At 45.3% G+C, this 21,229-nt stretch overlaps 2 protein-coding genes across 4 annotated transcripts in view; one reads left to right on the forward strand and one right to left on the reverse strand.

Moving 5' to 3' along the window:
- Nucleotides 1-169: 169 nt before the first annotated feature.
- dnajb2 (DnaJ heat shock protein family (Hsp40) member B2) lies at nt 170-13,802 on the forward strand. Of its 3 annotated transcripts, none has more exons than XM_056579128.1 (11): nt 170-469; nt 1,853-1,941; nt 2,759-2,868; nt 3,602-3,655; nt 4,224-4,346; nt 4,779-4,889; nt 7,689-7,815; nt 7,996-8,066; nt 8,516-8,824; nt 12,483-12,556; nt 12,703-13,802. In XM_056579128.1, exons 2-10 carry the CDS (start codon nt 1,877-1,879, stop codon nt 12,509-12,511), a joined length of 999 nt encoding a protein of 332 aa, XP_056435103.1. In that variant the 5' UTR covers nt 170-469; nt 1,853-1,876; the 3' UTR covers nt 12,512-12,556; nt 12,703-13,802. The 3 variants fall into 3 exon arrangements, with proteins under 3 accessions (XP_056435103.1, XP_056435102.1, XP_056435101.1); XM_056579127.1 differs by having other exon boundaries at nt 170-321; nt 7,686-7,815; XM_056579126.1 differs by having other exon boundaries at nt 7,686-7,815; nt 12,703-13,800.
- A 300-nt stretch (nt 13,803-14,102) lies between these two features.
- The window catches only part of ptprna (protein tyrosine phosphatase receptor type Na), a 26,209-nt gene continuing 19,082 nt past the window's right edge, over nt 14,103-21,229 (reverse strand). Inside the window, exons 17-25 of the mRNA XM_056579302.1 lie at nt 20,985-21,132; nt 20,663-20,736; nt 19,842-19,919; nt 19,280-19,399; nt 18,116-18,282; nt 15,031-15,084; nt 14,659-14,723; nt 14,393-14,466; nt 14,103-14,193 (exon numbers count right to left, since the gene is read on the reverse strand). Coding sequence (XP_056435277.1) covers nt 14,122-14,193; nt 14,393-14,466; nt 14,659-14,723; nt 15,031-15,084; nt 18,116-18,282; nt 19,280-19,399; nt 19,842-19,919; nt 20,663-20,736; nt 20,985-21,132 — 852 coding nt within the window. The 3' untranslated portion in view covers nt 14,103-14,121. The remainder of the gene's footprint in view (nt 14,194-14,392; nt 14,467-14,658; nt 14,724-15,030; nt 15,085-18,115; nt 18,283-19,279; nt 19,400-19,841; nt 19,920-20,662; nt 20,737-20,984; nt 21,133-21,229) is intronic.

Here is a 21,229-nt window from a genome sequence, read left to right on the forward strand (position 1 = left end):
CCTTTCTCTGTCTCTCTCTCTCTCTCTCTCTCTCTCTCTCTCTCTCTCTCTCTCTCTCTCTCTCTCTCTCTCTCTCTCTCTCTCTCTCTCTCTCTCTCTCTCTCTCTCTCTCTCTCTCTCTCTCTCCCTCCCTCCCTCCCTCGTCAGCCCGCTCTCAGCTGATAATGACGTAGCGTGCAGTTGATCCAACACACGGGTGCAGGAGAAACCGAGGGACTGTTGTTAACTTATGGTCTCCGCGGAACCGTCCACATAGGAGTAAGAGAGAAGGTATTCTGCGACAGCCATTGGCCTGTGTGTCGGCCTGTCCTGGGCCTGGCGGTGAGGCTTCTAGCGGGTTCTGAGGGGCACGTCATGCTGTGTTTGTAAGGTTTTGGAGAGCAGAGAAACGCATTCCTGAGCCACTACGACCACATCACAAATTAATTCTGCTGCTGAACGACACTCCTGTCATCTGATCTATTTCAAGGTACAGTCGTGGCTGCTCACAACATGTTCCCGTCGTGGACCATGTTTGCCTTTGTAACCACGTTAGGATTATTGGTTCTGTACTTCTTGTAAGATACAAGGCAAGTGATTGCTATCGCAACCCCTTAGTCTGTGTGTGTGTGTGTGTGTGTGTGTGTGTGTGTGTGTGTGTGTGTGTGTGTGTGTGTGTGTGTGTGTGTGTGTGTGTGTGTGTGTGTGTGTGTGTGTGTGTGTGTGTGTGTGTGTGTTTATGTATGTGTGTGTGTGTGTGTGTGTGTGTGTGTGTGTGTGTGTGTGTGTGTGTGTGTGTGTGTGTGTGTGTGTGTGTGTGTGTGTGTGTGTGTGTGTGTGTGTGTGTGTGTGTGTGTGTGTGTGTCTGACACTACAGCAGCTGTCAAATGCCATGGCATAGACTAGTACTCAAGCTGGAAATAACATACAGTAATACCACGTGCGTTTGGCCTCCATATGAGCGCAGGGCTCTAGGGGAACACCGGGACCCAATTGGGCCCACAGGCCCGTTTTCACTTTCCTTTGCTTTGGTTCAGTCGTTGGCCCTTATCTGGTGGCAGTGGACCACTGAACCAGTTGGTGTTTCTGTTTTGGAGAAGAGCGATTCCTCAGACATTCCAAGTGTTGCTGGAAGTCTGAAAGCCTTTTTTAGTCATTAAATGTTCATATTCATCTCATGTTCATATTCATGTTCACTGTGTGTGAACATGAATAAATTCCTCTCTGACGTAGGGTCGTAGGCTATAGATAAGATCGGTGCGTCATTTACTAAATAAAGTCGGAGATCTTTCCAGTGTTTTTTTAATTTAAAAATAATGACATCACCTCCGTTTAGAAAAAGAGTATAGTCTCTTTAGAGTGACTACCATTAAATCATCTTTATGAAACCACGGTCAAAGTAGGGTAATTCAAAGTACAATCGGTGTAAGACCGCAGAGTCGCTTACTATCTTCTGAAAAAGACTCAAGACTCACCTGTTCAGAGTCCACCTCGACTCTGCATAGCCAACCTCCCCCTTCTGGCCACCATTCTACACTGTATTGTATTGTGTTGTATTGTATTATAGTACTTAACTGTGTAGCAACTTCAGTAGCTGCTATCATTGCTGTAACACGGGGAATTGGTTAGCCTAGCGATTGTTGTACTTGCACTTGGTTATCTCTACTGTACCAGCGATATATTGTTACACTTCTTATGAAAAATGTACTTATTGTAAGTCGCTTTGGATAAAAGTGTCTGCTAAATGCCCTAAATGTAAATGTGTAATATGTTACATAATACATTTGGAACAACAAAAGTGTTGCACAAGGGGATTTCTGTAGTTTCTCTTTCGTTTCTATACCCATTTATTGTTCTGTGTTTGGCGATCTAGATCACTGAGGAGAGACCACAAGACATGGGGGACTACTATGAGGTCCTGGGGGTTTCTAAAACCGCCTCCCAGGAGGACATCAAGAAGGCGTGAGTACACAACAACACCGTACCTCAGGTTAGCTAGTGGCTTACCTGTAGTTGAGGGTTGGGTATAGGCTCACGTGTAGTTAAGGCTCACCTGTGGTTATGGGTTAGGTAGTGGCCCACCTGTAGGTCAGGGTTAGATAGTGGCTCACCTGTAGTTGATGGTTGGGTAGTGGCTCACCTGTGGTTAAGGGTTAGGTAGTGGCTCACCTTTAGTTAATGGTTAGGACCTAACCATTAACTAAAGGTGTGCCACTACCTAACCCTTAACCACAGGTGAACCACTACCTAACCGTTAGGTAGTGGTTCACCTGTGGTTAAGGGTTAGGTAGTGGCACACTTGTGGTTAAGAGTTAGGTGACTCATCTGGAGTTAAGAGTTAGGTAGTGTAACACTGGTAGTTTGGGGTTAGGTCGTTTCACACCTTTTAGTTTTGTGGTAATAAGCCCTGTAGTTAAGGGTTAGGTAGTGTCACAGCTGTTTTTAAGGGTTAGGTACTGTCACATTGGTAGGTTGGGGTAAGGTTGTGTCACATCAGTAGTTTAGGGCTAGGTAGTTTCATCTCAGGGTCAGTGGTTAGTAGTGTGTCATACTTACCGTTGTAAGTGGTTTGGCTTTTACATTATGTTAAATCATAGTAATTCCATTTAACAATACCCTTATCAGTGATATTATGTTAAAAAGAAAACAATGACAATTAAAAATGAATTGGCTGTTGAAAGAATTCATCTGAAAGAGAATCTCTTTTTTTATTGCTGATTAAATCTCAAAATGCTGTCGGTTGCGAGACTACCTTTCGCTGTGCTCTCTGTCTCCTCAGGTACAGGAAGCAGGCTCTGAGGTGGCATCCAGACAAGAACCCAGACAACAAGGAGGGGGCAGAGAAGAAGTTCAAAGAAATCGCTGAAGCCTATGAAGTTCTGTCTGACAGTGAGTCTGGCAGCAGATCTAGTTGTTCAGCTCTGAGAAATCTGAGCTAAAGAGATGGATGAAGAGATGGTTGAGTAAATGGATCAAAGAACGGGTGAACCAACACTTGGTTGGTTGGTTGGTTAGGTGAGTCAGGCTGTTGTCGATTATGGGGGGGGGGGAGGGGGGGTAAAAGTAGGAGATCAATGGGTAGTGTGTGCAGTGGGTAGTGGCAGTGATGTGTACGGTGGAGGTGTCGGGCTGGGTGTGGTCGTCATAGCAGCATCAGAGGTCATGTTGGTGAATGATGGACTCAGGGGGAGCGTGTAGGGGATGAAAAGTGGACCATAACTGAACCTTGGGGGACAGCCTGGGGAATAGGGGCTGTGAGTAATCTATTGATATTAACAAATGGTGTCTGTCTGGGGGCCGAGGGCCGGGATGATGAAGTTAGTTGGACTATTAATTGACCACTTGTTCGTTAGTGAGTCAAGAGACTAACTTCAGTTAAGGGGACAGTAGCTAGTGGTTATGTCTGGCTGTGTGCGCTGTGTGTATTGACACTGTATGAGTCATGCCATGCGCATGTCTCTCTGGCCTAGCAGCTCTCCTTACAGCTCAGCTTCAGCTGTTGGATTCATGGGTCACCGTGGTTACCAAAATCACCGTCTTGCTTTAGTCATTTATTTTTTTCGTGTGTTCATGTTATATTTGAATGTCAATGATTGGTTTGTGTTTCCTTTGTGACTTACAGAGAGTAAACGTGCGTCGTATGACAGCTATGGAAATGACCGGATGCCACGCAGAGGTAGGTCAGCTGTCGGGGCTTATTTAGATTCCCCTAGAGATATTATACAGCATTAGATACATTAGTTTATGAGGCATTTAGATTATTGCAAATGTGAGGTCATTTCCAAAAGCGTGACATGTATTATAAATGTAATCACATAAAATGTAAATTTGTATATAATGTGGAATCTACAACTGTTGATGTTGATTTTATGATTTTGTAAAAATGTATATAGTTGTATTGTCAATCAAAAACTGTACACCTCCCTTCTTTACTAAACGGCTCACACCTCTTTCTTCCTCTACTCCTCCACCTCCTTCCTCATGCATCCCTGTCCCTCTAACACCCTCCTCTGACTCATCTCTGAACTCCATCCACTGCCGCTGAACCTCTCTCTCTCTCTCTCTCTCTCTCGCTCTCTCTCTCTCTCTCTCTCTCTCTCTCTCTCTCTCTCTCTCTCTCGCTCTCTCTCTCTCGCTCTCTCTCTCTCTCGCTCTCTCTCTCCCTCCCTCCCTTTCTCGCATTCTCATTCTCTCTCTTTCTCTCTTTCTCTGCCTCCCTCTGTGGTCCTGCCTCTCTCCAACAGGCTCCCCCGGCTCCCCCACAGACTTCCCCTCGGAATTCCCAGGGTTCAGCTTCACATTCCGCAGCCCTGACGAGGTGTTCCGGGAGTTCTTCGGCAGCCAGGACCCCTTTGCTGGCTTCTTTGGTGCGTCAGATCAGCCTAATAATAAATAATGCAAAATGTAATGCATGAAAAAAGAGACCAATACATGGTAATTTTACTGCCTAAGGTACATTTATCATAGTATTGTATACTGTATATATACTACTCACATTGTTCCTTCTCTTAATTTAATATTTTCATAGTTGTATTGTCAATCAAAAACTGTACACCTCCCTTCTTTACTAAACGGCTCACACCTCTTTCTTCCTCTACTCCTCCACCTCCTTCCTCATGCATCCCTGTCCCTCTAACACCCTCCTCTGACTCATCTCTGAACTCCATCCACTGCTGCTGAACCTCTCTCTCTCTCTCTCTCTCTCTCTCTCTCTCTCTCTCTCTCTCTCTCTCTCTCTCTCTCTCTCTCTCTCTCTCTCTCTCTCTCTCTCTCTCTCTCTCTCTCTCTCTCTCTCTCAGATGACTTCCCGTCATTTGGAGGGATCCACAGTCATGGTGGTTTCCATGACCACCCAGGCCCCTCCTCTCGTCTTGGCCCCGGTCGGTTCTTTTCCTTCCCGGCGCCTGGAGGTAAACATCAGGAGATTGATGGTGCTGGCGCTGACTCTCACTCCCATTGGTCACCACATAAAGACACACAACAACATCATCTCTGTTCAAAAAAGAGAACGCTTATGCATGGTTGGTTGGTTGTGTGTGTGTTTGTGTGTGCGTTTGCACATGCACATCCATGGGCAGGATTGTTTAGCGGCTTTGATGTTCGACCCAGCCAAAAAGTGTCAGGTTTGATTCCCAAAGTCTGCAGCCTAACCTGTAAGCGTCGTTGTGCTAGAGATGCCCCTTATCTACTCTTCAGTGCCATGGGTTGTATCTCAGGCTTCGTTTACTAAAACACAAGGCTAGCCTAGGGACCAGACCACTCTGCCAGCTCATGTTCTAAATTCCTGTCATATGCGTCTGGCCCCCTCCCGTTCAGCAGACCTGGCCTGGTTCAGCCAATCACAGCCAGCAAGATGGCTGCCGCTGATGCGACATATGTTGTTGCTGAGATTGTTGTTTTCTTTGCTCTGAGGTTCCAGACTAATATGCATTTACGAATTGGTCTGGCGATGGCAGGCTAATTCAAGGCACCTCCATAAGCACTAGTGCACAATATAAAGTTGACATGGTTTATATTAAAAAAATGCAAAATGTTCACTGGTTAGTGAGATGTATTACAATTTAATCAGTGTCAAGGTCAATGTCAACGGGGTCTATAATGTTTATCCATTTTACAAGTTAGAATAGAGTATAACTTACCACTGAGGCATATGGTATACCCTTAAAGAGCCCATGCCATTAAAATCACATTTTTCCTATTGTTTGTTAAATAACATAGGTCTGAATAAGTTTGTGAGCTGTGGTAAGTTTGAAATCGATGCAGTTTGTCTGCTGAATGCAATAGGCAATGAAAGGAAAAAGGCAGAAGAAATGAGCCGATCTGGATAAGGTGACACTGTGACGTAGCGTTGTCAAACTATTATTCATGGCCCTGCCCACTTGGTTGGTTCGTAACCACCCACAAGAATAAGTCGTGATTGAGCTAGTGCTAAATGCTAATACGTGTACGGTAGTTGCTTAGTTCGTAGTAACAGGCTAGTTACAGAATTTTGAATGCAATGGCAGAACGACATCGAAGTACATGAACTGCGACATGCTGCCTGCCGCCGGTTGCCGCGAGGCACCACCGCCGCGAAGCACCACCGCCCGGCAGCGGGCAGCCGGGCGGTGGTGCCTCGCGCCGGCAGCAGGCAGCAGGCAGCGCGCGGTTCTGTCTACTACAGATTGATGTGGAAGTGGAAGAACCAGAGACGTCGGAGAACCCGACGAAGATTCATTATATCGTCTGGACGTGCAGACAGCTTTGGGCCGTGATAATATGTATTATTTGATATAGATATCTATGTATTATATGATATTATTTAGATATAGAGCTCCAGGAATGTAACGCAAGTGTTGTACACTTCCTTGTTATTTGGATAACCGTTCTGCTGTTGGTGTGATGGCGCATAACACGTCGGACTCTCGTCTCTGGTATTTCTACAACGAGACTCGTAGTGGGGGTTATCTCAGCCATGGCCAAGGGATTGTTGACCGCGGTCGTCTCCCGCCGGAGTCTCGCTGCCGATGGACCACCGCCTCGGCTTCAGGAGGCGGTGATTAGCGCTGACCGCTGCCGAGGCGGTGGGAAGCAGGGCTCAAGCGGGATACATTCGCGGCCAACAATCCCCTTCTCCTCCATGTCGTGGTTCATGTACTTCAGGGAGTCAAAGCCAAAGTTCCTTTCCCCCAATTCATTCTCAACCATGGCTGCGATAACCCCCACTACGAGTCTCGTTGTAGAAATACCAGAGACGAGAGTCCGACGTGTTATGCGCCATCACACCAACAGCAGAACGGTTATCCAAATAACAAGGAAGTGTGCAACACTTGCGTTAGAGTCCTGGGGCTCTACATCTAAATAATATCATATAATACATAGATATCTGTATCAAATAATACATATTATCACGGCCAAAATCTGTGTGCACCTCCAGACGATATAATGAATCACAAAGGACTTCGTCGGGTTCTCCGACGTCTCTGGTTCTTCCACTTCCACATCAATCTGAAGAAGACGCGGTCGTTTGAGATTCATAATTGCCTATCGTCTGGAGGCTCACACAGCTTTTGGCCGTGATAATATATATTATTTATTATATGATATAGATATCTATGTATAATATGGGTTTCTAAGAGCCATTGCGATACATCCACCGTAAACAGAGCGCATGGTACCGTGGCTACAAGCTGCTCAGGGCCAGGTGATAATATATATTATATTACATAGATATCTATGTATAATATGGGTTTCTACGAGCCATTGCGATACATCCACCGTAAACAGCGCGCATGGTACTGTCAGTGGCTACAAGCTGCTCAGGGCCACACCCCCACCCCCCTCCTTGACCTGCCTTGACACGCCCACCGTAACCAGAGCGATTGGTACTGTGGCTACAAGCTGCTCAGGGCCACACCCCCACCCCCCTCCTTGACCTGCCTTGACACGCCCACCGAAACAGCGCGTTTGGGGGAAGCTCAATGTGCGACTAGTTCGGAGTGGCTGTAACTCTGCACCACGGCTGAATTTCGGGGACGTCTTTGAATACTGTGTATGTGGCCCACTAATACCTATATTAAAGCATCCATAAAATAGCATGGCATGGGATCTTTAAGCAAAGAAAATAGGGGACCCTGAATTGAGCCGCCATTGCCTTCTGAATTCACTGCAGTATCTGATCATAACCTCATCCTCTCATCATAACCTTCCTGTCCTGCGCCCTCCAGCAGACTTCACCTCCTTCTCCTCCATGGGATCGTGCAGCTCGGAGGGCCTGGGGGGCCCGGGGATGAGCAGCTTCAGATCAATGTCCACCTCCACTCGCATCATCAACGGAAAACGCACCACTACCAAGAAGTACGTCCAGGCCTCAGTCAGGCACTGAACCATGAACCCTGGGGCTGTTATTATCCTGTACCTCCAAGCTTTCACACCCATTCTTTATGATTGTATTGCTTAATGTCTTATGTTATCTGTATTTTATGTTTGTGTGTGTGTGTGTGTGTGTGTGTTTGTGTGTGTTTGTTTGTCCTGTAGGATCAAAGAGAATGGACAGGAGAGGATTGAGATTGAGGAGGATGGTTTACTGAAGACTATAATGATTAATGGTAAAATGGACAATAATGTGCTTGACTAAACACCTAAACATTTTGCTCAATGCCTGAGTAGGATATGATTATGGTACACAAAAAGTAAAGTACAGTTAATTATAGTACAGTATTATACAAAAGTATAGTATAGATTATCCATGTATGCAATATAGCCTTTCTCAATCGTTGTTGCTGCCACTTCCTAACACATCTACTTTGCGTTTGTGTATATATTTGTGTGTCCATGTATGAATGTGTGTGTTTGTTTTTCATGTGTTTGTGTGTGTGAGGGTGTATGTGTGTGTGTGTTTATTTCTGTTTGTTTCTGTGTGTGTGTGTTTATCTGTGTGTGTGCGTGTGTATATGTGTCTGTGTGTGCCCTTTGTATGTCTGTATGGGTGTGTGTGTGTGTGTGTGTGCATGTGTGTATGTCTGTGTGTGTGTGTGTGTGTATGTGTTGTCTCTAGGGGTGACGGATGAGATGGCCCTTATGCTGGAGCTGAGCAAGCGGAATCAGAACTCCTCCCACCCACCGCCCGCCAGACCGCGCCTACAGCAAGACAAACCTCCCACTGATAGGCCCCGCACCAGCCCCTTCTCCTCCGCCACCGCCCAGCGCTCCTTTAGCTCCGCCCCTTGCTTCAATTACGCCGGGGTAGGGGCAGAGCGGGAGGAGGACGAGGACGAGCAGCTGCAGCTGGCGCTGGCCTGCAGCCTGTCAGAAATGGAGGCCAAGCAGAGAGCCGCCGCAACCACGGCAACAGACTTCATCTCAGGTGCTGGGCTGGGGGAGCACGGCGGGACTGACCGGACCGGGGGCCGTAGAGGAGCCGGGGGGAGGCGGGGCATGGAGGAGGGGAGGACCAATGGTGTGAGGGAAGAAGGCTTAAGGCAGGAGGAGGGGCAGGAGAGGGGCTCAGGTGTCCAGGCCAGAGGGGAGGAGGGGGCGGGGGGCTGGTCCAGGGGGTCCGGCCCTCCTCCTGGGGACCCTCCTCTGGGTCCAAATGGGAACGCCGGTCCACCTCACCCTAGCAGCGAGGATGGGGAACTGGTCACAGGGAATGTCAAAAAGAAAAAGAAATGTGCATGTGTTGTTTGCTGAGTGTGTCTGTGTGTGTGTGAGTCCGTACATTCATGCATACAGGTTTCCATGTGTGTGTGTGCGCTTGCATGCATGCATGTATGTTTCTGTGTCTGCATAAATGCGTGTGTGGGTGTGTATGGTAGCCTATACACTATGTTATTGACGTGCCATCTTAAAAGGAAACGCTAACCGTTTGTCTGAAGGGTTGTTTCATTCGTTGCCGATGGCCAGCCCTGCCTTCCTGCATTAAGAAATGAACAGATTCAAACATATGCTGCATTATTACCAAAAAGCACAAATCATTTATAATATTTTATTGTTTATTTTTCCATTTCCACTAGAATTTTTTTTTCTATCTGGATAAACAATAACAGAGAGCATATGAGGACCCTGTTATTGTTTCCGAAAGGTTTGTGTGTGTGTGTGTGTGTGTGTGTGTGTGTGTGTGTGTGTGTGTGTGTGTGTGTGTGTGTGTGTGTGTGTGTGTGTGTGTGTGTGTGTGTGTGTGTGTGTGTGGGGGAGTGGGGGTGTGGGGATGGGTGTGTGTGTTTGTGTGTGTGTGTTTGTGTGTGTGGGGGTTGGTGGGTGGGTGTGTGAGTGTGTTTTTTTTGTTTGGGTGTGGGTGTGGGGGTGAGTGGGTGGGTTGGTGTGTGTGTGTACCTACGAGGGCAAGCCGGCCAGTTCAGACGCTACTGTGGAATGTTCCCCACAGATCCCCCATTGTGTACTCTGCAGCAGTGTTACATAACAGCTGTCCTGTATCAGCACACACACGCAGCCCGCAGACAATGGCTCAACCCAGGGGCCTGCTTCTAGAGAGAGGGAGAGAGGGTGTGTGTGTGTGTGTGTGTGTGTGTGTGTGTGTGTGTGTGTGTGTGTGTGTGTGTGTGTGTGTGTGTGTGTGTGTGTGTGTGTGTGTGTGTGTGTGTGTGTGTGTGTGTGTGTGTCTGGGTGTGCGGCTGTGTGTGTGTTTGTGTGTGAGGGGGGGGGCTGTGCGGGTGTGTGGGTGTGTGTGGGTGTGTCGTGTGGCTGGGTCTGCGGGGCTAAATGCCCACGCATTCAGAGGACAGAAGGTAGAACCCGACAGCTGCATGGTTTACTTCTCACTGTCCAGGGTGTGTATATATATATATATATATATATATATATATATATATATATATAATAGACCTGGCTATGAAAGCATGCTAATATAAAGCACATGTTTCTTATTGTGAGAATACTATTGTACAAAGCTGCAACCCTTATTTTCATTGAAATCCGATTATTTTTCATTGACTAATGGACAAGTTATAGACTTGTTCATTAGTCAATGAAAAATAATAACTCCTCACAAGTGGCCATACCCAGAACAATGTCTAAAATGTACTTTATTTTTTTTGTCAAGCAGCCAAGAAATAATCTGAAAGACAGAAAAGCAACTCAATTAGATTCATACTGAAGATCTGACAGTGTTTGGTATTTTTACTTGATACATGACCGTAACAGATATTCATTCTACATATTAATCTATTCGTTTTGAAATCAATCAAAATATAGACCACAATATATATAGAGGAGGGGTGTCAATAATCTGACCATGAGATGGAATGACACCCTCTAGCGATGAGGTTTATTGACAGGTTCCATAAAAGAAGTTCAAGACGCCATCTTGACCAAATGGAACGTGAAGGACATCATGGGGAGCCTTCTTAAGCACGACTTAACTATCATAACTAATTCATCAGATGTTTAAATTATGCATTAGTATGGTGAGTTTGGAGTTCTGTGATCTGCATACGGTCTAAATCCTGGGTCATGATTAATGGATGGTAGGCCCAGGTACTACCAGACAAGTTCCAACATAACTGCTGTTTATGAAGGATCATAAATATATGATAAGTGCTAATTATACAATCAGTGAATGGAATGGAATGCCTTTTTCCTGCTCTGCCATGAAGAAGACTCTGAAGCAGCCAAGTCTTCAGTCACCTTTTGCTCCTAATAAAATGTACTTAAAGGCATTTTGTCTTCTAGTTGATCAAATTGGATTGATTTTGTATTCATTTTTATAATTTCTTTAATTTAAAGATGTGAATCTATTTGAAGTCACATTCTGTTTTGACAGAGAGACCGTAGCAACAGGGTATGATGTATTTACTAGTTTGAATGTAATTAGAACCTTTGAAAAAGGTTTCAAGTGATTCTAAATCACACAATCAGCATAATGAGATGGCTCGGTCCAGACCCACATCTAGTTTAGGGAGGGAGACGAGGGAGAGATCCCAGGGGAACGAGGGAGGGAGAGCAACTCTGTGACCCTGGTGACTGTTTAGAAAGGGTTACTATGGTGCTTTTGGAGGGGGGCCCAAACCGGCCCTTACGCTACACAGACACCCAGCCTTGGAACACCAGCAACTGTCTGATTGAATGATTGTTTTCAATGGTGGGGAATAATATAATTTGTCTTATGATTTCATGTATAATGTATTTACAGCATGGAGTCAACTGAACGAGGACAATCTGAGCTGTGGCCAGACAGGATGTTTATGATTTATGAAAATCTCACACTATAGTAATAATCAGCAAGACCTTATTAAGCTTGATAAAACAAATCTGGCATGGTGGTTTTATATGAGATATGTACGCTATGACAATGTCACGCCTTTTTTTCTATTATACAACCATCTGTGTCTCAACGGCTCAGTGTTTCTGTTTCTGTGTATTTATGGTACTTGACTGAAACCATTTCAAATTGAAGTTGTGTGTTCCTACTTGTTTTACCTTGAATGACTAAATTACAGCTTCAGCACTGGATTGATTTGCAAAGACTTATTACACTTATGTTGAATAAGAGACAAGGGGAGAGGGAGCATGTTTTTATGCTTTTGAAAAATTACAATATATTGTATTTGTACTACATAAATCTTGTTTGATTAATTGTATACAATTTTATTAAATAATTGTTAAAAGAAAGTTGACAGAATAAAAAATATTCAGCTCAAAAGAGAGCAGAGAAATTTGAATTATTTGACAATAACTGTGGCAGAATGTATTATGACCATTATTCTAATAGTTTACACAGGCAGCGCTCTCCTAAGGCACGATATCTTTACTGTATTCTGAAAATATTATCTTCAGACCATTAGAACTAGCAATAGTAGATCCACATTTGAACCTGTCCGAGCCTGCCTTTTTAACAACTTGTTTATAGTACCATTTAAGTGCTTGGATTTAATTTAAGTAACGCTTTAACAGTTAAGTTAGTGTCTTAAGCGTTTAAGAGAGTGTTTAAATGTTACTTAAATTTATATAATTATTATTTTCTGCAATACTGTCTCATGTGTTGTGTTTCTATCTTCCTGTTTCAGAGTCAGACTTCCAGGCCTTCACGGGCTGACCTGATTGTTTCCCTCTGCACTGTGCTCTAAACCCTTGCCTTGAGGTAAGTTGAAATATTCAATACTGAGTCTGATATTTATTAATTATTGAGTGATTATTTATTGATAAATTGTTCATCAGAAATGTGTTATAAATAGTTATCCGCTAATTGCGATGATTAATGATTTTTCTCCTTGTCTATTTCGACAGGTCAATCACCCATGATGCACTTTTATCTTCCATGTGGCTCACTACCTGCTGATAATACTTTTCAAAGTTTTATTTGAAAACAATTCTGAGGATCTGATTATTGTTACTTTGAATGTGTGTGCAAGTGTGTGTGTGTTACATTCTGTTTGTAAAGATGATAGAGAAGACTGATATCACTGTAAAGAAAATGAACTAGAATTTTTAATATCAGATGTCCTCATTAAACAAATGTAATCAAAGTGAAACAGAAGTTGAGTTTTGAATTATGGCAACTAATCAATGGAATGGAAAAGTAATGATGATAAATAACAACACTTCACAATCGTTAAATGCTGCGTCACATCACAAATTTATTCAGGGCAAGTCAAAAATACATTTTTATAGTTATTTTATATGTGTCTGCTACATTAAAGAAAGACATTAATGGCGGTGAATTATTTACAGTAATCACAATATAGCACACTGAAGACAAATCCGTGAAAGAAACTGTAGACAGTATTTGTGTGTGATTGTGTTCATGTGTGTGTATTTGTGTGTCGAGTGTGTCTAGATGTTTCAGTGTGCAGTTCTCAGGCAGACAATCATTTTGTCAAGGCATAGACACTTGAGTTGGAACCTATTAGATGTTACATCAACGGCAACACAAGATGACTGCAGCTCGCATCCCCCACGACACCACACAGATTAGAAGGGACAGAATCTACAAAGTTAAAGATCTTTAAAGACATCACGACGATGGCTGCCACTCCCGACCCCAAACCATATCTGAAGTCATTGTTTGAGTGCAGTGCATCAACTGCTTTTATGAATGTCCTTAGCGAACACACCCAATGATGTTCTCTGATGGCAAAAAGCAACAGAAGCTTCCTCTTTCCTGTACAATGTACCCCCGGTTTCATTTCAAATAAACGGGCTGGAGAGAACAGCACAATAACAGACATTGTTTCCTGGTCAAGATCAGAGATAGAATAATACTGGGACCCGGGAATCACTCCCAGTTAGTACAAAGGGATTTCTGAATGAATAATAATTGTTGTTTACATCATTGGCATGTTGTCATGCGCTAATTTCTAATGTACACCCTGTTTTTCCATACGGGCTATCAACTCCACTTTCTGTCGGCTCATGGGATGCCAATGATGTTGATCGAGCATGTGTCTGTGTGTGTGTATTTTGTATGTGTGTGTGGTGTGTGTGTGTGTGTGTGTGTGTGTGTGTGTGTGTGTGTGTGTGTGTGTGTGTGTGTGTGTGTGTGTGTGTGTGTGTGTGGAGTGTGTGTGTGTATGTGTGTGGAGTGTGTGTGTGTGTGTGTGTGTGTGTGTGTGTGTGTGTGTGTGTGTGTGTGTGTGTGTGTGTGTGTGTGTGTGTGTGTGTGTGTGTGTGTGTGTCCGATACAGGTTCTTCCTTAGGTACTGCTTCTCACTGTGGGAGGACTTTCAAGATGGCGTTCACCTCCTCTGCCACGGCCGTCAAGGCAAACTCAAACTGGTCCTGTGGACACAAAACGTCAAGTGAACTTTATTTATATCGGTTGGTATCACCGTTACAAAGGGATTTACACGGCCAAAACAAATAAACATGTACTTCCATGGGTAATTCCCCAAAACAATAGAGAAACTTAGTGGGCAACACAAGGTCTCTGGGGGAGTAAGAGGGGGCTGGTGGGAGGACATCCTCATATTGGTCGTACCTTGGTGCGAACAAGCTCAGGCCTTTGGTCTCTGATGTGCTCCAATGTGGCTGCGATGTCGATCTCCTTCACTCCTGATGACGGAACATCAAAAACAACACCTGGATGTCTTCATCCGTCAATGTGGATGCACATCATATATAATAAACTGCATTTGTAAATGAAAGATGGAGTTACTGAGGACCTTTAGTTTTCTTTTCATTCTCCACGTTGTGGGGAAAGGTGTCCGGCATGGTGTTCTGTGCGGGGTGGACAGGGGGACTCACCTTTGGCCATGCGGTTCAGCACCATGTCGATGAGGATGTACGCGCCGGTCCTCTCCGTGCCGCCGCTGTGGTCGGGGAGAAGGAGACCGTTTCAAATGCACGCCTCGGGAGCACACTTTGTTTTTCTAACCAGCGGTTAAACAGCTTTAATGTGAAATAAAATTGAATTTGTATTTTTATGTTGTTACATATTCAACATGCCTCATGTTCAAGATTTGAAGCCTGAGTGCAAACATTGATTGAAAATGCAGGACATGATTTTTAACCGTTATGTAACGTGGCTAGAATATATCAGCTGCCCTTTAAAGCAAAGAGCCGCTAGATAACCCCCTAGGGGGCTGCCTTCTTCATGTAGGAAGGAGTCGACTGTACCTGCAGTGAACGATGATGGGACAGGAGCGACCTCGGTAGCACTTGTTGACCTTTCTGAAGAACAACACACAAGGTAAATAAAGGAGCTGTGGCCCCCGGGGCCCGAGAGACACAACATACAAACAACCATTTAAACTCTCCGTGGATCAGCTGGGAGACAACTATAGAGACATAACAGCAGAGTGTCTATCCAGTATAGAAACAAAAACAGAAGGAGAGGGTCCATGGCAGACCTGCATACTGGACACACACAACACATTAATAAATGGAATAAGAACAATCGATATGGGGGCCTGTGTATTGATGACATGAGAACATGTAAACATGAATGAAGGACAATAGACTGAGCGTGAATGGAAGAGGACATATTGAAACGGAGGGAGAGAAGAGAAGACATCAGTGCTGAGGAGGGAAGGAGGACAGACCAGAGGAGGAGAAAGAGGAGGAGTAGAGCCATCGTTCTCTGTCCTTCTGCAGTAGCCAGTCACACCTGCCAATGCTCATTTTTGTGACTATGCAACTGGAGCCAGAGTACTAGCTGCAAACCACAAAAATGACACTGAGAGATGTGCAGATATAAGCCACCGACCTACGCACTTTCAGACAGAAAGGGAGACAGAGGGCCATGAAGGAGGTGAGCCCAGAGACACATGGAGATGGAGTATTGTATATGGTTGGATATACATGTACATCATACAATACAGTAGATGGTGAATTGTATAATGCATCAGCGTTATGGCACAGGTCACACTTTCCACGGAACGAGGAAGAAGATATAGGCCAACAGGGTGCCGGTGTCCACTGCCACAGCAGGCGCACACACACACCGACACACACACCGACACACACACACACACACACACACACACACACACACACACACACACACACACACACACACACACACACACACACACACACACACACACATTCGTTTCACCTATCCAAAAAGGCGTAGGGCCCTATTTTAACAGTCTGAAATTAAGTGAGAAGCGCCAAACGCAAGTAGCTTTGTGGGCAGTTGCACACACACACAGGCGATGTTGCTATTTTACCGGTGGATAAATGACTCTTGCGTCCGACGCAAATCTGAAAAGGGTTGCGCTGAAGTAGCCTAATTAACCGTAATGTACAATAAACCAATGAGAGTGCCATCTCCCATTCCATTTAAGAGCCATGAGCGCATTTGAATCGGACGAGTTGATATTTTGACAGCGCATTTGCAGTCTCCGATGAGACAGATGCATGACCACATGAATTTTAAACTTCAAATGTATCATGTTATTGGCAAATAATATGGCCTAATTCACGCATGGAATAGCGATATGATATGATATGCGGTAACTGTGGTTCTACTTAATGATATACGCAATACATTAGCAAACATCGTTTCTTACCACTATTGTATGCATTATCGTTATCGACTTGTGTTCCGAATATGCATGTGTACCCCCGTTAATATACATTGCCATGGACTGTATTATGCGTTACGTGTTTAGTTTGCTTGTGTTTAAACAGATGGATGCACATAAGCGCGCCCACATTCATTAATTATTTTACACACACACACACGTGCGCCCGCATTCATTCATTCTTTTTAACACTCGCGGTAAAACAATGTTTTCTCACGATCAAAAACTCATCAATCCTAAAAGTTATGGGCTTGTACACGATGTCTGTGTTAAGATAATATGTGTTTGCTGTACGGTGTATGCAGATGCATTGATTTAAAATTACAACTTATTACCGCTGTATCAGCTGTTCTTTCCCAAATATTTTACCAAGAATGTGTGGCGAGGTAGATGAGAGAAGCAAAGTGTATGCACGAGGTGCACAAGCAACATTATGCATGCGCCCTTAAAATAGCTTCTGAACAACACGCCACTGACTTTAAACCAGGTATTTCCTGGTTTGTGGCGGAATTGTTTTCTGAAACTGCAAAATAGCACCAGGGAACGTTTGCTCCAGAACACGCCTCCTCCTTTCGCTGAACCGCCCCTTTAGGCGCAAGATCATTCCCTAGTTGCGTGGTGGTGGAGGGAAAAGAACGCTCCGCGCCAGTTGCAAACTAGCAACGACACATGCGTCGGTGTAGAAAGTCAATTGCGCTAGATGCAAGATAGGGCCCTTAGGGTTAGATGTGCGATTCAGGTGCAGAATGGATCTACTGGTGTGTCTGGGGTGTGTCTGTCTGCCTTCCTGTCCATTTATCTGTCTATTCCTTTAAATGTATGTCTGTGTGTCTGTCTTTCTGACCATGCATCTTTCTGTTTGTCTGTCCTTTTGTCTTTCAGTCTGTCTTTCTCTCCATGAATGTCTGTTTGTTTGTCTTTCTGTCCCCGTATCTGTCTGTCTGTTGGTCTTTCTGTCCCCGTATCTGTCGGTCAGTATCTCTCTCTTTCTCTGCCTGTCTGCTTGTCTGTCCTGCTGTCATTTGGTCTCCTGTCTGTCTGTCTGTCTGTCTGTCTGTCTGTCTGTCTGTCTGTCTGTCTGTCTGTCTGTCTGTCTGTCTGTCTGTCTGTCTGTCTGTCTGTCTGTCTGTCTGTCTGTCTGTCTGTCTGTCTGTCCGTCTGTCTGTCTGTCTGTCTGTCTGTCTGTCTGTCTGTCTGTCTGTCTGTCCTGCTGTTCTTTGGCCTTGTGTCTGTCTGTCTGTCCTGCTGTCCTTTGGTCTTGTGTCTGTCTTTCTGTCTGTCCTGCTGTCCTATGCTCTCCTGTCTGTCTGTCTGTCCTGCAGTCCTTTGGTCAAGTGTGTGTCTGTCTGGCCTTCTCTCCTTTGGTCTTGTGTCTATCTGCCTGCCTGTCCTGATGTCCTTTGGTCGTGTAAGTGTCTGTGTGTCTGTCCTGCTGTCCTATGCTCTCCTGTCTGTCTGTCTGTCTGTCTGTCCTGTAGTCCTTTGGTCAAGTGTGTGTCTGTCTGGCCTTCTCTCCTTTGGTCTTGTGTCTATCTGCCTGTCTGTCCTGATGTCCTTTGGTCGTGTAACTGTCTGTCTGTCTGTCCTGCTGTCCTTTGGTCTCCTGTCTGTCTGTCTGTCTGTCTGTCCTGCTGTCCTTTGGTCTCCTGTCTCTGTGCCAGAGCAGGCGGTACCTGCGGAAGTCGAGCAGGGGCCGTGTGGAGGTGGGAATGCCGTCTGCAGGCCAGCTGAGCAGGTGGAACTGGGTGAGGGTCCTGGTTTCCTGGGTCTGCACGTTCTTCAGGTAGAAACTGCGCACCAGGAAGTCCTTACACCAGATGTGCTCCGACACCAGGTTCACCTGGAGGGGGGGGGGGGGGGGGGGGGGGCACCAACAGGTATTAGCAGCTATGCTGCTATACAGCTATAGGCCGCCATACAGCTATAGGCCGCCATACAGCTGTAGGCCGCCATACAACTATAGGCCCCTATAGGCCGCTATACAGCTATAGGCCACTAAAGGCCGCTATACAGCTATAGGCCACTATACAGCTATAGTCCACTATACAGCTATAGGCCCCTATAGGCCGCTATACAGCTATAGGTCTCTATACAGCTATAGCCCCCTATAGGCCGCTATACAGCTATAGGCTACTATACAGCTATAGGCCCCTAAAGGCCGCTATACAGCTATAGGCCGCTATACAGCTATAGGCCGCTATAGGCCACTATACAGCTATAGGCCACTATACAGCTATAGGCCCCTATAGGCCACTATACAGCTATAGGCCCCTATAGACCACGATACAGCTATAGGCCACTATACAGCTATAGGCCCCTATAGACCACGATACAGCTATAGGCCACTATACAGCTATAGGCCCCTATAGGCCACTATACAGCTAAAGGCCCCTATAGGCCGCTATACAGCTATAGGCCCCTATAGGCCGATATACAGCTATAGGCCGCTATAAAGCTATAGGCCGCTATAGGCCGCTAAAGGCCGCTATACAGCTATAGGCCACTATACAGATAAAGGCTATTATACAGCTATAGGTCGCTATACAGCTATAGGCTATATTGTTCTTTACACCTGTTACTCAACTCAATGTTGATCTCCATTGTTGGTGCTTTGGTTTCCAGTGGCGGGGGTAACCTCGTAGATGTGTTAGAGGGAGGAGCCTTTGTCAGGCCAGAAGCACTCACACTGCTGTGTGTGTGTGTGTGTGTGTGTGTGTGTTAGTGTGTGTGTGTGTGTATGTGTGTGTGTGTGTGTGTGTGTGTGTGTGTGTGTGTGTGTGTGTGTGTGTGTGTGTGTGTGTGTGTGTGTGTTTGTGTGTGTGTGTGTGTGTGTGTACCTCGTAGATGTGGTAGAGGGAGGAGCCTTCGTCAGGCCAGTAGCGCTCACACTGCTTCTCTCCGTCCTCCACCAGTGCCGTCATCATCACTATGACCGTACAGCCATTCTCCCAGACCATCTACACACACACACGGACATACACATGCGTATCCTCATCACTATGACCGTGAAGCTGTTCCATCCCACCATCAACACACATTATTATATTATCATCACTAGTTCATATAAATCCCAAATGTCATTCATTCTCATGGGAAGTGTAGAGATGTACAGACACTGAGACACTGATTTGTACATGTCAGATAATACATTACCAATACATATATAACGCAAACACACACACCAACACACATGCTTGCACACACACACACACATACGCGCAAACACACACACACACACGCAAACAGACACACACACACACACACACACACACACACACACACACACACACACACACACACACACACACACAACACACACAGACACACACATCCGCACACACACACACACACACACACACACAAACACACAGTAAACCCCAGTAGCGATGTGGTGCAGACCTGCCAGAAGTCGGCGATGGTGTGGGGCAGCGGGCCCTGCGTGGCGATGTAGGCGGGCAGCCGGGGGTCGTGGTCGATCTGGGGGATAGAGAAGCCGGCCCTGTTACATACCCCATAGATCCATCTGGGATTCATCAACCATTTATTACTAATGGGATTAAGAAAGGGTTTAATGGCCTATTATCATGACATATCCCGGACGAGTGATGCTCAGAGGAATGAGTGTAAAAGGGTTTTCCTGCAGCGACATGTTGACTCTGTAATATGACACCTTCAACCTCGCTCTCCATAGTTTAAAGATGGTGTTACTATTTTGCCGGCGTTGATGCAGCCTTTATCAAATGGATGGTTCAAGTCCTTGCGCCACCAAACTCAAAGTATGCAAGCCTGTGTTTCTTGACAAGCATTTTACTGTCTTGAAGAACTATATTGCTTGGCGAAAGAAGAATGATTTGTTTTCAATACATTATCGTACATTATGTTGCTGAGTGTTTATTTTGAGACTAGTACTAGGTAGTCTACAGCAACCTTTTTGGTGACTGCTTATATAGGTTTAATTAGTTATCCACTACCCCTACTACACTTTACAACGGTCTGTTGTACCAGTGTTAATGTAGTTAAAACAGTTAACACTAGAACAGTGTTACTGTTAAAGAAGTCTAACAACGGTCTGTTGAACCAGTGTTAATGTACTCTTAGAACGGTATTTCTGTTGTACCAGTGTTAATGTAGTTTTAGAACGGCCTTTTGTTCTAGTGTTAATGTAGCCTTGGAACTGTATTCCAAAAGTATTGATTGGATATATTTTAGAATGGTCTTACTATTATACTGGCGTTAATGTAGTCCTCCTTAGTTGGGTTCACATCCATCTTCAGCTTCACTCGAGAGTGGTCATCTAGAAAGAAAAACAATGAATGGATCAACCAATCAAAGCTGTGTTTGTGTTGAGTTTGTACAGATTATCACGCTTCTTCTCCATTTGTAAATATACAATATGAAACATCTCAAGGCTACCTTTGAAATCTATAAACCATGTGGGAGCCAGGCCAACAGATAGACGTGGGCCTTTATAGATAATCTCCCTACTATCATGGGAGGTAGAAGCAGGAGCTCTAATGTAAGTGCGGTATCAGCTGTACCCACATGGCAGTGAGTCGGCGTGGCGGTTTTTCTCCATGTTGCTGGGCCTCTGGGCCAGGTCCACGGAGCTGGGCTCGGCCTGGTAGGAGCACAGTGCCTCCCACTCCTTCTGCAGGCGGTCCTTGTTCCTCAGGTGGTCCTCCATGTAGGCCTGGGGGGGGGGGGGACAGACACACTGAGTCTAGTGCCTGGTCCTCTGGGGGACGACGACACACTGAGTCTAGTGCCTGGTCCTCTGGGGTGGGGGG

The sequence above is a fragment of the Gadus chalcogrammus genome, chromosome 20 (assembly GCF_026213295.1).
Source record: "Gadus chalcogrammus isolate NIFS_2021 chromosome 20, NIFS_Gcha_1.0, whole genome shotgun sequence".
In the NCBI taxonomy this organism is placed as follows: domain Eukaryota; kingdom Metazoa; phylum Chordata; class Actinopteri; order Gadiformes; family Gadidae; genus Gadus; species Gadus chalcogrammus.

Bases quoted from the DNA above. Each gene is read 5' to 3' on its own strand.
- dnajb2 (XM_056579127.1), top strand. From the start codon at position 1,877: ATGGGGGACTACTATGAGGTCCTGGGGGTTTCTAAAACCGCCTCCCAG. The intron at 1,942-2,758 runs GTGAGTACACAA...CTGTCTCCTCAG, and splicing joins CAGGAGGACATCAAGAAGGC to GTACAGGAAGCAGGCTCTGA. The intron at 4,890-7,685 runs GTAAACATCAGG...TGCGCCCTCCAG, and splicing joins TTCCTTCCCGGCGCCTGGAG to CAGACTTCACCTCCTTCTCC.